Source organism: Lissotriton helveticus, chromosome 5_1 (assembly GCF_964261635.1).
Source record: "Lissotriton helveticus chromosome 5_1, aLisHel1.1, whole genome shotgun sequence".
Classification (NCBI taxonomy): Eukaryota; Metazoa; Chordata; class Amphibia; order Caudata; family Salamandridae; genus Lissotriton; species Lissotriton helveticus.
Genome location: NC_136065.1, coordinates 1328321504 through 1328337922, shown reverse-complemented (window position 1 = coordinate 1328337922; position 16419 = coordinate 1328321504). Strand labels below are relative to the sequence as shown.

Here is a 16419-nt window from a genome sequence, read left to right as displayed (position 1 = left end):
AAGCCTCCGATATCCGCTGGTGGAGAATCGGTGGGAACTGGAGTTGAAGGAGATGGAGTTTGGATTTGGTACTCGTCCCACTCCGACATAAGAGATCTTTCATCCACTTCACCTTCCTCTCCATCATCATCCGATAAATTAGCATCAGGAGAATGGTGTGATGGTACTGGTGAAGGTGGTGTAGGAGACCTGAATGCTGAGGTGGAAGCTTGAGGCACAGGTGCCGGTGGAACGGACCCTGACGATTCAGAAGGAGGGAACCGGCGGTAATATTCGTCTAGGATATGTTGGAGATTATTCAGTAAGGCTAGAGGCATCTGAGCTGAAGGTATAGTATTCGGAGGTGGGGCCACAGGTTCAGGGGAAGGCTGTTCATCCTGATCATCCTCCTGATACTTTATGAACAATTCTGAAGGGCTCTAGCTGTTAGGAATCAGTCATCCACCTCAGAGTCCTCATCACTTTCTTCTGAGTCCAGTGATTGTTCATGAACCTGAAGAGGTACCTTATTTGGAGAAATATACAATGGAGACAGTGATTTCAGCATAGAACCACGCCTCTTCAACAAAGAAGGTGTTGTCGTAGACGGCGTAGATGTCATAGCAGTAGACGCTGACCAGACTTGCAGCGCAGTACAAGAGGACAATTTCTGCGTCGATGCGAGGGGCATCGTCGCGGTCGTCGTCGATGGAGTTGTAACCAAAGATAAAACCGTTGACGAGGTAGTCTTCGTCGATGATACGGCCGTCGACGGCGATGTAGTTCTCGACGATGAGCCCGCCGTCCACGAGGAAGCCTTCGACAAGGCAACCTTTGAAGATGAAGTGGTCCTTGACGAGGTCGTCAACGAGATTCTTCTAGCCTTCGTCGTCGACGGGACGCCGGTGAAAGGCACTGTCTCTCACGTTGACAAGATGGGTGTTACAGATACGGAGACCAGTGTTGACGGGGATGAGGCCGAAGACAATCATTTGAGGCCTCGGTGACGAGAAGGTCACTGTCGATGTAGACGTCGCGTCGAAGATGGGGTCTTCGTCTGGGAGGAAATCTTCTTAGATGTCATCTTTGAAAGTACAGATTTCGTCATCTTTGAAAGTACAGATTTCGTAGACTTTCTTGGGGGCGTGAAAGACAGAGGTTTGCCTTTAGAAGGTGGAGTAGCCTTTTTTGAGGTGGAAGGCATATCAGAACCCATAGAGGGTTGTTGTTTCCTCAACACCTTTGCCCCAGGAGAAGACAAAACCTCTTCAGAAGTCCTCTTCCTAGAGGACACAGATGACCCAGAGGCAATACTTCCCACCTCAGAAACTGGATTATTTTGATCTTTAATCTTCTGTAGCCACAGACGTAGGCGCCCCTGTCTCTGTCTCTGAGGGTTTTCTGAGGGAAGGTCCTGCATATCTTGCAGTCTCTCACCTGGTGATCCGGGTACAGGCAGTAGAGGCATTTCTTGTGGGGGTCTTCAGAGAAAATCCAGAGCTTACCACAAGACTCACAAGGTCTGAATAGAGATTTCATTGAAGAAGACACCCTAAGTGCAGACAAATTCCTGAAGAATTGAGAAATACTGAGCAGAGCTCAGGGAGACTCCCTTCACACGACGTGCTGTAGAAAATCTGAGAGCCTGAGCCTCTGAGGAGAACATTCTGGTGGGTGCTGTCGCCTGATTGGCTGCAGTATGGACTATGTATAATGACTATGATAGTCATAGATGTGGAACTTTTTCTTTGTAGTTTTGGGCTACTTTACTTCTTGGATTCATCCCACCAAGGGTTTTGGGTTATTATGTGCGTAGTTATTGCTTTTTTATGTACCGTGGTACTCCCACTCCGACGACGGGGAATGATTCAGGCATGTGAATCTATGAAAGACACCCCAATACTGAAGAACTCTCACTATCCTTTCTTCAGAAACTATGTCAGTTTTGGCTTTTCGAGTCTTAAGCCAAATCAAAAGTCTTCCCTCATGATCTTTGAGGGTTTTAGGTGAAAAGGTCCTGCAGATTTTAGATTCTTATACCTTGTGGGTGGGATTAAGGCAGGAGATACTCTTTCTATGGGGATCTTCAGAGTGCAGCTTTCTCTTACCACAGCTCCTACAAGGTCTAAAATATCCTTTCTTTATGTGTTCTGAAATACTGGAACACAGTTGAAGTAATCTGGAATAACCAAATCAGAAGAACTGAGAGGAGCTCACACACGACATGCAGAGAAAATCGGAGGTAAGATGCCACTGTTGGGATGGTTCTAAGGGTGCTGTTGTCTGATTGGCTGGAGTTTGGTCTTTTTTAAATGAAATGGATAAGCTATTAAATTCAATGCCTGTATGCCATTGCAAGCTTTAATTTCTGCTACTGTTTTAGAATGTACTGCAGGACTCCCACCTCGACGATGGGGATGATTCAAGCATGTGAATCTATGAAAGATACTCCAATACTGGAGAAATAAGATTCTGCTCTTCCTTAGGCAAGCAGGTGTTTCCACAGTTCTAGCAAACTGAAGCCCAAAGCCTGACCCTGTTTGAATGTTTTTAGCAACTCTTGGCTTTCCCTACTGGTCTGTCAAGTCAAGCAACATTAAGCTACATTTGTGGGACATGGACACGGGCATTGACACACAGATTTCCCCAAGACTTGCACCGCAAGTCTCCATGTAAAAACAAAGAGACCAGAGAACACCATGTGTTCTATTGTCTCAAATAACTGTGCCCAGTGGCAAATCTGGGGAGAGAGGAGGGCTTTCTTTTCCAGGTAGTAGGTCCAGTGAGCAAACGGTTAATTGGGACACTTTGTTCTATTACTGTTGAATCTGAAAAGAGAAATACATGCTCTCCTGGTGATAGGATGTCAAGGCATTCAGATACTGAAGATGTGAAGCTAGTTGCATATTGATTGGACACAGGATTATCAGTGCACAAACCTCTCTGGCTGCTGTGCACACAGTGGACCTCCATTTTACAGTCACTCTCTGGTAAGATCAGTTATTGGTGTTCTTTCAACTGTGACTTTTATCCGTTGTCTGCTGAATTTCTGAGAGAATTATATGTATATAAACTTTAAAACTTCGGGGAAATTTTGTAATTTGTTTTTATATTTACCATGAAGGTGCATGGTTTACTCTCTTGGCATATATGAATAGTTCACCATTTGCAATGACCCAAAACATTCACAGACAAATATCTTGCCATCATCCTAGGAATACCATTTTCCTTCTCTCCCTAAGACTATGTAAGAGGATGAATAGCAAACACAGACAGCATAATAACAAACAACAAAGAAAAGGACAGTGAAATGAACGCAGCCATGCTGTAGATAGAGCAAGGAAGTCCAAAACGTGGGGCTATGGTTCGTCAGTCACTATTCCAAACTCTTTCATTACTGCTTCATAGTCATTCACCACTACACAGATTCAGTTGTGATTCAATGTAGATCCCTCCCACACTAGCATTAGTATGAACTGTTTAGTTAAAGATATAATGAACAATATTGTGTTTATAATGGATCCAAGAGTCAGACACAAAACGAGACACCTACCTTCACTTCCTCCTCCATCTCGGACATCTTCCTTTCCAGAGCTCTCTTCTCCTATTAAGGATAGAAATAAAAAAAAGAACACTTCAGTAATACTCTGCCGAAGGGCTCATAGAAACCTTTTCTTGCTCTAGAGTTTCCAGAACATCTCCAAGTATAACCATTTTTTACTTGTAGCCTGTGATACCTGCTCCATGTGCGGTTAGCAAGAAATAGTTATTTACTGATTAATTCAAGGTTATTGGTTACATGATGACTTTGATTTGATTTTACTCGTAAAATGAATAAACTTATACATTTTTTACCATTGCGGGCATTCAGAAATATTATTTGAAAGCCTCCATATGAACACACTGAATGCCACTGTTTTACATGTTATTTTCACTTTCTTGAACATCTTGTGATCCGTTTCAGAACTGAACAATATACTTTATATGTTAACAGGAGTAAAGACCCTGGGCTTTGGTTGCTCAACAAGGAATTTCTGGATTTCCATTAGAAACTGTCTGTGAACTCTGAAGAGTGATTTGACAAAGTGCGTATAAACCATAAGAAAGATATTAGGGGATAGGAGAATGTACATTTATATCAGGCTCCTGTTGGGTCTAATACAGTATTAGGTATTTTCTATTTCTTCATATTTTGTATATTTGCCTTTTCGAAGGGTTTTCAAATAATCACTAATAAGTGCCTTTCATCTAATATGTCCTAAATGGTGTTTACAAATAGCAAAAATGAATATACTGTTGTGGTTATCTGTGTGTTCTAAGAGCAATATGGGGATCCCATATATCTACAGTTACCATAGTGAGTCTCTAGCAGGTCTGTGGTAGTTTCCACACTGGTTCATTCTTGTGAACTACATACACAGGAGGTTTTGTGCGACCCCTATTAATTTATCTGTTTTGTTCATTCATTGCATCCCAGACCTAAGGCAAAATCTAACTAGCAGTCAAAACATCCTTGGTTTGCATCAAATCAAAATAACCCATACAAAGGAAAAATAAAATGTGCAAAACATAAAGTAGAAGTAAGATGGGGAGCATCTGGATACACCTAGGATGCTAAATTCTAACATCTCAAATTAGCCAGAGGCATCCAAGTTCTTCTGCACAGCAAGATGTGGTAGGGAGCAGACAGGGCAGCTCAGTGGCAGCACTGCACCACAGAGAAATACACTCTTTTCCTGTGGGTGGGCTCTCTTTGTCGTTCGATCTTGGAAGCCTCAGACAGTGATTGTGTCATGGGGACAGAGCCTGATGAACAGAGAGTATGTTCATCATATGAGAGGTAACATAGTCAATGCATAATATGATTAAAGTGGCCTTAGAGTTTAGGAAGCACCAGACATGGAGCTTCAGCGGGCAGAAGCGAAGGGCAAGGACAAGCAGGGGATTCCAACTCAGCTCTCTCAACCAGTCATACTTGCAAAGCAAACGGATGAACAAAAGTCAAGGTACAACTACGCAGAAAAGGCAACTTGGTCTACACCTTGCCTGACCACCAATCAGTTTTATTTATTGCATGCAGTCTAAGACCTGCACCAGATGCAACTTTCATGATAAAGCATCCAACTTAAGAGCATCTTCTTGTTCATGCATCAATGAGCAGAATTAATCTGAATTATTTTCCCACTACACGTCCAGGCAGTGAATTCAAGTGAATTCAAGTAAATCAACACTATGGGCTTGAGAGTCTTTCTTTTGGCTAGCCTTGAGCTTTGATCATTGAATGCTGTGTGTCTTTTCAGCCACTGCGCTCATGCCCTTTGGGGACATGGCAGGTGAGATTTTGCTGACTCTGGGCAAATGAATTCCAGAAATCTTAAGCCAGACAGTAGAGGACATGCCACTGGCCTAGACACTACAACTTGTGTGACCTGGGCTATGGGTGCAAGTGGTGTAAGAAAACGATGTTTGGATATGTGATCCTGGGTTTTCCAAGGACGTTTAAGCATCACTAATAGACATGCCTCTCGGTGAGTCCAGGCAGTTTTAGCAAGAAAGGCATTGCTTTGAAAGAAAGGATGCTTTTACAACAACAGAGATATGGCTTGTTCGATTGTGTTACTTTCCTCTGCTCATCAAACCCACCAGCAGAATTGGAATACTCAGGAGTGATTGCCTATTGCAGGATTTTCCAGCAGCCAGTCCAGCCCTTTCATGGCTCCAGGGGCACTGGTTTGGGACAAGCCATCGGCTGATGCAGCAGTAATCCTACACTTCAACTGGCATCACCACTAACAAACGTATTTGGGTTCTCCTTTAAGTACCACTTCAGGCACACGAGAGGTAAGACAGGACACTGCCTTCCCAGTGCGTTCAGTTTCTTAGGACCAAATGGCCATTCGGATAGTTATGCTTCTTGGTTACTACTCCCATGTTCCTCTAGTTCAAGCCCGAGGTTAGCAAAGGGAGCAATTTTTGTGGGGAAGGGGAATGGACAGCTATTTTTTTTAGTTTCTGGTTCCCAAGCAGGGCAAGGGACTGAGACCAATTTAGACCTCAGTCTCCGTAACAACGCTGGGCCAAGGTAATTTTTTATATTTGACTCAGAGATATGATTGGCTTTCTTTAAGACTTATATTGCCATGTGCCGATCCTACAGTCCACCGGTAAATATTGCCACTATATGATGAGGGTTTTTGTTTACTCAACTGCCTTTCAGCCCTTCCGTGTTTACAACAAGTTGTCAGGGATACAGGTATTCCGTTCCTCAACTGTATAATGAAGGTAGGCTTGATTCAGCTATTCTCAAACCACCTACAGGTGGCGGTGGTGGCGTTGTCCACTCTGGGGGTTCTCTGTCAACAAAACACATCTTTGGCCAGTGCAGAGGTTTTTCATTATGAAGACATTTGTACACAGTGACTTTGATGTCCTTTACATCAATATAACAGCTTTGAGACATCCTAGCTGTGATCCCAATGTTTCAGACAAGAAAGCTTGATCAACTATGGGAGGTTCTGATGCTGTGTGGGATCCTGGGTTCATGCACCTGTTGGTATAGGTTGGCCCTCAATGGAAACTTTGCATTGAATTGGCCAGCAATTGGGTGCCTTTTGGAAAACATCTGCTTATGGTGTAAAGTGGCTCATGGTCTTGATTGTGGATGCCACCCTGACATGAGATGCAAACAAGGCCAAGGGTAACCCAAGGCCTGCGTGAAGCACAGCTAAGCACTGGAAAGTCTCTCCGGGTTATCAATACTTTCAATACAAGCTTAAATCAAAACAGTTCTGAATTATTTAAAGAAAAAAAGTCAAAGACATTTGAATTGGGGTTATTACCATTCACTTGTATTCAACAAGTCAACATTCCTAAAATTTTCTCATTACATTGTGAATATTTCTCATCATATACACAAAGTGAAATAAAAAGTTATGTTGTGAATCTTAAACAATATTACAATTGCACCCAATGCATTTCGGGTTTTCAAGAAACCCTTCCTCAGGGGTAATCTGATTAAAGAATTCACAATTTAATTGAAGTGTGTCCTCCGTTCAGAGCTACAACAGAAATAGAATAAATATACAATGAGCCACTGTTTTTTCACGATGTGAACAAATAAACTAGGATTTGCACTCAAGAGAGATAAGGATCAAGAGTAGGGGTGTAATGTAATTGGGGAGAGGGGTTGGCCTAACGGCTAAGGCGTTCGACCTCAACCTGGGGATCTGGGTTCGAGTCTCGGTAACGACGCCAAAAACCTCCTGTGATTCTGGGCAAATCACTTAATCTCCCCGTGCCTAAAAATGAAAGTGTGTCCTCATGTAACGTAACTGGTGCTATGTAAAGCGCTCTGATAACTGATTCGGTTCGGTTCTAGTTCGCGCTATATAAAACTCTGCAAAAAAAAAAAAATGTGACTGAATCGTGAAGGGCTTGAAAAATACGTGAAAATTTCAATAAATAAGTGTGTAACTTTTAATTGCTCGTGAATAAGGGAAGTAGACTACTCTCCATCACTACTGCCCCGTGAGAAGTATTAGATGAGAATATGAAGTGGCTATGCCGCTTACCCGTCGATTGAACTTGGTACTCTGATAAATGAGGATCCAAACAAAGCAGAACACTGAAAGCACAGCACTGCCAAAATATATGTCAGACGTGTGCACAATTTATCTGGAACAAAAAGCCCTCAAGAGTCAAGCTCCCGGTGGTTCAACTATCTGTTGATCAAGGTGGCCTGGCTCTTCCCCATATTAGGACATATTATGAAGCAGCTTTTTTTGATATTGTGGCAGGATTATTAAGGACTAGACAGACGAGAGACAATTTTTTCCTTGAATTGATGGTACAGGAGGCAGGTTCTCAAATTCCAATCTTTCTGAAAACAGTAAAACTCCCCAAGAAAGCAAGATATAAGACGCTGAAAGGGTATATATATCAAGATGTCTGCTCCTTTTTAAAAAACATGGCTCTGATGGTTCTAATTACTTGAGCTTAATCAAATGCTCTAAAATGTGTCTTCAAATAAGCTTGACCCATATAAAGAACTGGGAACTTTGTGGGTTCTGCGAACTGAGACATCTGATAGTTCAAAATAGGGTAATCAGCTGGCATGAGGTTCTAGCTAGAACGAATAACCCTAGGCGTCCCACATTTTTTGAATATATACAGATGGCCTATTTTATTAGAAAGGAAATAAGTGGTTTGCTTAATTCTCCCACTGCCCTGATAACAGCCCTGTATGGAGGAAAAAACAAAGGTGTAGGACACTGGTATAAAATGCTCTACTTCGCCAGATCATCCTCATTAGTAGATAGACATTTAGATAAAATACGCCTCTCGACACAGTGCACTCTTTCTGTTAAGGACTGGGAGGTATTGTGCCACCTGGGAAATAAATCCCTTCGGGCAGCTAACTATAAGAGAATGTCCTTTCTATCACGTTGGCTGGCATACTATACATCGGAGGCCCTGGAAAGAATGTACCCAGAAGTTGAGAACAGGTGTTTTAGATGCAAAGCTATGGGCCAGGGAGGATGGCATCATATCTTTTTTGCTTGCCCGAAGTTAGAATCTTTTTGGAGGGGGATATTTGCAGACATTGAGCTGGCAATTGGGAAAACATTCTTGCCAGTAGCTGAGGTGGCCTTGTTTGGCATATGCAAAGACAGGAGCAGGTTTAGCAAAACTGAAGAAGTATTTATTTTTATATCTTTTGCAGTTGCTCGGTCTTTGATACTTCAAAATTGGAAATCCAGGGAGATTCCATCACAGCTAAAATGGTTTAATAAAATGAGGAGAACACGTAATTTTGAAAAAGCATATGCAGGTCGGGTGGGAGCTATTGTAAGATTTAAAAGAAATTGGAAATATTTTGAGAATCTGGAATTATTGAAGGGAGGATGATCGGGAAAGAGAAAAGAAAGATAGTCGAGATTGGTTAAGAAAAGTTTTTTTTTTATTAACAGCCGGCTCATTAATGAATGTAATAGGGTCTTTGTCAGAATATTTGCACTTTATTTGTATGATTGCAGATTTGTACTAGCTGTTTTTGCACTATTTTGCACTAGCACTTTAAGATTGCACTTTATTGGAACGCACCACACTTTGCAGTTGCACTTTATTGCAGTTTTGCACTTCGCAGTGGTATTGTTTACTTAAAAATGGCGTTTTTTGCACAGGACTTTTGAAAGTCCTAATAATGGAACCGGCTGTGTTTTCTCTTTTTAATCTTGATGAATTTCTCGTTCTCCTTTTACTCCTCTTTTAACTCTTGCTAATTGTCTAAAAGTTGTTTAAATGTTAAAATTTGAAGGGAAAGATGTCTTTTTTGTACCAATGACGTCCTATTGCTATGTTCAATAAAAAAAAAAAAAAAAAAAAGATAAATATTCACAATGTAATGAGAACATTTTAGGAATGTTGACTTGTTGAATACAAGTGAATGGTAATAACCCCAATTCAAATGTCTGACTTTTTTCTTTAAATAATTCAGAACTGTTTTGATTTAAGCTTGTATTGAAAGTATTGATAATCAGGAGAGACTTTCCAGTCCTTAGCTGTGCTTCACGCAGGCCTTGGGTTACCCTCGGCCTTGTTCGCATGCAATTTTACCTAAAAGGGATTTAGGGCTAATCCCACAGCGTGAATAGCATGCCAAACAGTGTTGAGAATGGAACACTTTGTCTCTTAAGATTTGATGAGCATTGAAATATTCAGGAGTGCAGGCCCACCTTAATAAATAACCTGACATGAGACAGTTTTTCTTGCCCTATCCAGCGCTTCTAGTTGTGATGGTTTTGTCATCTCTGAGCTTGGAAGCTGGTCTAGGGAAAGTGGAGACCAGAGGCATCATCTTCATTGAGGGGAATATGCTTGAGGCCTTGAAGAGCATCAGAATCAGAGTGAAAAAGTCTACATTATCCTTAGGTCCTGCCTCGGTGGCAGAGGAACAGGAGGAAAAGAGGCATTCTCAATCTGTAGTTTTAACTTCTGATGGTATAGTGCATCCAAGGCCTGCCAAAACTTGTTCAGAATCTTCAATCAAGGCAATTTAAGCACCAGTTCAGGAAAACAAAAGTAGAGTTAATGGCAAGGGAGTTGACATATGTCCCCGTGACGGAGTTGGGACGGTCTGAGGTCTAGAAGGCCTGTCAACTTCAGGGTATGGCCAACCAGTGAAAGTCCAAAGGAAGGTCCCAAAAGATTTGTGGGCCGGTAGTCATACCAGAAAGACCGGATGCAATTTTAAAGAGTTACAGCATGGCCCTTTTGATAGTTGCAATCTGTAATAGAGTTGACAATGACCCGAGAAAGTCAGATTGCATTGATTCGAGAACCAGATCAGTCTAGTGTCTAAGCAGGAGTCAGCTATTTTGAATGCTTCCTGAGACCTCTCTCTGGAGCAAGAATGTTGGGGACGGAAAAAGCCTTGCTTGAACTTCTTTTGTGTCTTTTAGACTGGTCTTTAAACTTAGTCTTGGACTTACCAGGTGATGGGTTACAGTAACGACCTAGCAACATGGATTGGAACTGAACAGGCTTTGTGTGCTTGGCTATGTCGCTCATCGCCTTTAGATGCATTAGGCAGCACTTATTGCAAAACTTGAAATTGGGCTTGGTGCTGAGGCACGTGACACCAATGTTGTGCAGGTCAATGACTGAAATTTGCGTGCAATAAGGAAGCACGGTTTACAGCCTGATATTTTTTGGGGGAGACATTACATCACAATGAAAAAGGTATTGGGAAAAACACTCTGTAAAGGAATATAGAAAGGGAAGGAAATGAGCTCTGGATCCACAGTGAGTGTGGAAAAAGAGCAACCGGCGTCAGCGTGTAGGGTGAAGTGGGACATACACCGATGGTACCACCTTCCACTACGTAAAAGCTACTGCAAAGCATTTCCAGATCCAGCCCGCCACCTGGGAAGATATACAGGGAGAGGTATCTACCAGAAGGAGCACATACGGTGGAACAAACGGCAAACATTCACTTGGAAGCAATGATATTTGCATGACACAGAGAACCAAGGTGAGAATTATTTGTATGGCGATATACTTAACTGGTGTCAATGTTTTATTTTCTGAAATTTAAAATAATAAAAATGACATTAAATAAACCAAAAAAAATAAGAATAAGAGACTCACCCTTTTCTCCATCTCCAGCATTGATGATCTGTCCGAAGAGCGCTCCTGCTTCTGCAAAGAAAGAACAGCTTAATGTAATAAAATATCAAATCTTCCACCTAATATGCCACGTCTTACTTGGCAGAAAAAAAAGTGACATTTGAGCCTGATACACTATACTAACCTGAGCAACCTTCTCCAGCTTTGTTTTAATGTCCACCAGGTCCAGCTGGGCTTCTCTCAGCTTCGACTTGAGGTTTTCATTCTCTGACAAGGCATTCTCATAGAGCTAAATAGACAAAAAAAACAGTGAATATTAAAATAAATATAAAAATATATTATATGAGTGCAGGAGCAGTGCCAAACACATGTTCCTCTAAATGGTTAGAGTGTTAACTCCGCACTAATTCTGGTCTGTTTAGCAAGAGCTTATTTATTAGCCTTTTTGTTACACAGTAATATCTAAATGATAGTTAAAGTGTTCAAATACTCTAGGATTCTGTAGCAATTACATAAATGAAAACTTTAATGATGACACATTAATACCTTTATTAAAAAGTAAAATCTGTCTATAAGACACTCTCAGCAACATAGCCAAACTTCTCTACATTAGGAGGCACCTGAAGCAACTCATGTAGCCTGTAGACAATTATCCCACTCAATTATCTTGCTGCCCTGGCCCAGGTCAGAAAGCAGACTCAATTAAAGAAGTATTCTGAGGGGTTAATTTAACTAGATCAGTGGTACAGATGTAGCATTTCAAGTATGGAGTATAGGAAAAACAGGAGACAAAGTTTCACCTTGTGACTCTAGGAATCTACAAACCAAGTCATTCAGCACTTTGGGAGATCAAGATCTTTCAAATGTACCAGGTTGTAGATACATATAATCCTCTGTAGCAATTTGTGTAATTTACAAAAAAGTAAAGGCCAGAAGATAAGCAGACACCTATTCAAGAACTGTCCAGCACAGCTACCTTAAATGTTACAAGTCATCCCCAACCTCTGTCAAGGAGCAAGAGATATTTGGGGTGGTAGCTGCATGAGAAGAAAGTAGAGAAGCATTCATCGTAAATGCTAAGTCCCAAAAAAAAGGGGCCAAGAAAAGCGTAAAAAGTAAATCTGTAAGACAGCATTTCCATGAACGAAGTAAGCAGGCTTAGACAGGTCTGCCTCAGGGCAACTTCTTCTTGAACACGTCAGCCCCAGATGGACTATGAGAACAGCAACAAGAGGCTGTTGGAGTTCATTATTTAGGAGTGACAGAGCCTGATCCACAAAGTTCTGTTTTATCTTGCTGTTTCCTTTAAATAACATAGCAAATGTGCAGTGACCCCAGCAGACAGTATTTAACATAGTATTGACCAGAGGACAGCTTCCTAAAAAACAAGTCAACCTTGGCTTGTGGGTTCCAAAAGTTGGGAAACTAAAAGCCCTGCATTCACCTGGTTCAATATGCCAGCCTTCAGATGCAATCTGTGCAACTTCATTTGAAAGAGTATTGCAACCAGTTGCTATACAGTCAGTTCAATTCAGTCATATTACAATTAAGCTTGAAATCATGGGCTCATGCTCCAAAATCTCTACTATGCAACAGGTTCTGCCCACAACTTGGGGTTATGAGAAAATGCTCAGAGGTTGGATAAGGGGATAATGCCAAATAATGTACTGGAACTAAGGGCAATTTTTCTAACCCATGGGTGCACTCTTGTAATACACTCTTGAGGCTCTGCGCTGAATGAGCACCTTACTCACACTCGCTTCACAGCGTATGAAGCAACTACCTGCAGTCACCGCACCTCCAGCTAGGCCCTACCTAGGCAGTAAAGTGTCAGTGGCGTAATGCAGAGGCAATTTGTAGAGGCGCAATTAGGGATATGGAGGCAGCATTTGTTGAGTGCACCCTGCTGAGGTGCCTTATTAAATATTGGCTCCAATTGTTCCCTCAGCGTTCTGGCTCCGGTGTCACTTCCATACCTTGCTGTTTTCACCGCGGTTGTTTGGGAATGCAGTGGCGGATATGAGAGCTCTCGTAGGCAGCTGGGATCTGACCACCCTTTTGCTGGGAACCATGGCGCTTGGCTTGAAGGATTGGGTTGCAAGACTGCTCGGGGCTCCCTCAGGTGGACTTCACCCTGAACTGGAAGCAGTATTTTTCTTCTATCATTTTGCAGGAAGTGGATTCAAGTGGATTCTGCCTGGCAGAAGCAGACTTGTAGGAGCACCAGGTGGTGAGTGCCCTCTATGTCGCAAGGAATTGAGATTAAGGTGGTAGCTCTTTCTGGCCTCCTATTGGTATCCTGCATAACCCGGGTGCAGCTTGCTTGGTGCAGATATCTATTTGAGTTCAGTTGGCTAGTCCCTGTTGCTCCCCTGTGGACTCATGAAATCTCATGTTCTTAGAGAGTCTCCCCAGAAAGCTAAAGGCTTTTCTGAAAATCAAAATAAGGACCGCTCTGGTTTTCCTGGGCGAGTAACTCAGGAAACAGGCCGGGCTAAAAGACTATTCTTTCCTTGAACCAACTATGGTTTCCTACAGATTAGGATTTAGTAGAAAATGTTTCGTTAGATGGCACGTGTATTAATATAGTTTTCAGTTTTACAAGTTTTGAGGCATTCCTTGCACTTCATAGCACTTCAAAAATTATGAGGAGGGAGCAGCTCTCCCAGCAAAGATGGACTTGGATTCTAATTTGGGTGACTTTCCAGGTGCCGGTAACGGAGCACACCAGACACAGCCATTAATAATAGGGGCCAAAGCAATGGCAATACTAAACTACTAATTTAAAAACCCTCATCAACTAAACTGGTATTTGGTTCCTAAGCCTAAAGAGAGTGAGAACCCTAAATTTTTTTTTTTTTAAACTGAGAAAGGGGATATATCCAAGTATTGTGTTGAAGTAAAGGGGCGAAGAGAATGCTTCAGTAGTTTTCTGAACCGAACAGTTGGATTGAGTCACACATCAATAATTTGAATACAGCACTTGACCCATCATTGTTCTCCCTCCTACACATGGCAGCACCTCTGGTGGATAGCCAGTCTAAAACCCCGTCGTCTTAATTTGTCAGCTGTTAATCAATGGTTTGGGAGTACTCTATCTCAAATAAGGGATATCAAAAAGTCTCAGTCTCAGGATCTCATAGAAGCACTCACCCTTCTCTGACCAAGTTAATCCGTTTGAGCATCAGGTTTCTGATTTAGAAGACAATATAGGAAGGCATTAAAAGATTGCTGAAGATTTTGTTGAGGAACTCTTCTTGTTAAAACCAAAACTGGAAGAATTGGGAAATCATTTGCAGTGTTCAAATTTAAGATGTGTTGCCATCCCTGAAGTCAAGGAATCTCAGGAAGAGGGGACCAAGCCATCTGATTGAGAACTTGATTCAAAAAGTACATGCTCGCCGACCTCCCCACCCGATTTATCGATAAAACGAGCTCATAGGTCTCCTTTTCATCCAACTCTGAATGCAAACCAGAAACAAACTATTTTGGTACACTTTTCTGACTTTAAGGCAAAGGAACAGATTCTCTCAAAGGCTATTCAGCAAAAAGTGTTTGTTTTAGAGGATGGTAAGAAGCTTCAGATTTACTCAGATATGTTCTTCACAGTAGCTCGTCATAGGAGAGAATTCAAGGACATCATTGGTTTGTTTAAAGAAGCCGGAGTTCAAGCTACCATTTATCAACAATCCAAACTGGAAGAACTTTATAAAAGGTCGTTTTTGGTCCCTTTCTTCACTTCCAGAAGCTCAAAACTTGCTAAAACAAGTTCAGACGAACACAGTTTAATAATGTAACAGGCCTGTTTGCTATTTTTTGTCTAGTTTGATGCAAATGCTGATATTCTGAGGTTTTAAGATTGTTTTTCTGATTTTGTGGGAGTGGGGTGTGCGTCCTTTCCTAGCTGAGACCAAGGTGTTGTTCCATGATATCCACCATGTGGGAGGTAAAGGAGGGAGAATGGATTGGACAGGATATTCTCTTCCATGGGTGGGGGAGGGCACCGGGGGATAGAAGCAAAATACCGAGAGGGTTGGGGTGGTCAGTGTGCAAGAGGTGAGATGACTGGCAATGTGATGGTACCACAGAGCTGCTGTGCTGTTTTTATATGAAAGTACAATGCAAATTCTGGGTATGGCAACAGAAAGCTGCGCTTATTACGAGGTAGGTTGGGGTCAGGTAAGGTCTTTCATGCAATATAAATGATTTAGTTAATAAACAGAAGTATCTGGCAACTGCCAGCCGGTTGAGAAGTCAAGTGTGGTTTTTGGCAAGAAACTCATTTGAAGTCAAACACCCCTAGACCGACTATTCCTCATTTCTATACTTATGCAATTTTTGGTCAGCTCGTCGGCATGCCAGGGAGTCACTGTATTTGCAAAAAATAAAACACTCTGAATTGGAAAATGATGTCAAAAGAGACAATATGGGGTGATTCATGTGGGAGAAAGCATGTTTGTACTCTCAGATTTAAAGTTTTCTAAATTACTATGGACCGAGAGAGAGATATTATATAATATATACCCATATATACACACATATATATATATATACATATATATATATATATACACACATATATATATGAAAGAGCAATGCGCCAGGCGCTTTTGGGAGGGCTCACCACAACACCCCAGAACCATCCGGTCTCTTGCTTGTCCCGAAAAACCTCACAGCTTGCCACCACAGATTAGCAAAAGGTCCGACGCGTTTCGGGGCATACACGCCCCCTCTTCATGGACAATCACACAGAGGCACTGCAGCTCATCTCGGTAATTCAAATGCCTTTTATTTGAATTCTGGCCGCCCTAAGTGGGTGTGGCTCACACTTTCCAGCAAGGAACGCTGGTCATTGTAGTTCGAAGATGAGTTGTTCATTTATCCTTGAGTAGGTGTGCCTGCTCGTGCTAGTTTAGTCTCAGGTAAGTCCTTAAGTAGGAAGTTGGGGACACTCTGCGAGGTCGGTAATTCAAATGCCTTTTATTTCAAATAAAAGGCATTTGAATTACCGAGATGAGCTGCAGTGCCTCTGTGTGATTGTCCATGAAGAGGGGGCGTGTATGCCCCGAAACGCGTCGGACCTTTTGCTATTCTGTGGTGGCAAGCTGTGAGGTTTTTCGGGACAAGCAAGAGACCGGATGGTTCTGGGGTGTTGTGGTGAGCCCTCCCAAAAGCGCCTGGCGCATTGCTCTTTCACATTTACTATGGTTGGCCGAGACCGTGGGAGGGGCTCCACACCGCCAGTGATACGGAAATGCTGAACCTGGCGGAGACTGTGGCGAGGACACCGCTTCTTGCCTGCCAGCGCAACAC

The 16419-nt window shown here is 42.2% G+C and overlaps 1 protein-coding gene across 6 annotated transcripts in view; it reads right to left on the bottom strand.

Moving 5' to 3' along the window:
* The window catches only part of PPP1R12B (protein phosphatase 1 regulatory subunit 12B), a 916156-nt gene that overhangs the window by 97636 nt on the left and 802101 nt on the right, over positions 1 to 16419 (bottom strand). For all 6 annotated transcript variants that reach the window (XR_013594883.1, XM_078644174.1, XM_078644172.1 and 3 more), the window contains 3 exons: positions 11291 to 11395; positions 11128 to 11178; positions 3533 to 3583 (listed from right to left, as the gene is read on the bottom strand). Coding sequence is in view for 5 of the 6 variants with exons in the window: in XM_078644174.1 (XP_078500300.1) it covers positions 3533 to 3583; positions 11128 to 11178; positions 11291 to 11395 (207 nt within the window). In the remaining variant the exon portion in view is untranslated. The remainder of the gene's footprint in view (positions 1 to 3532; positions 3584 to 11127; positions 11179 to 11290; positions 11396 to 16419) is intronic.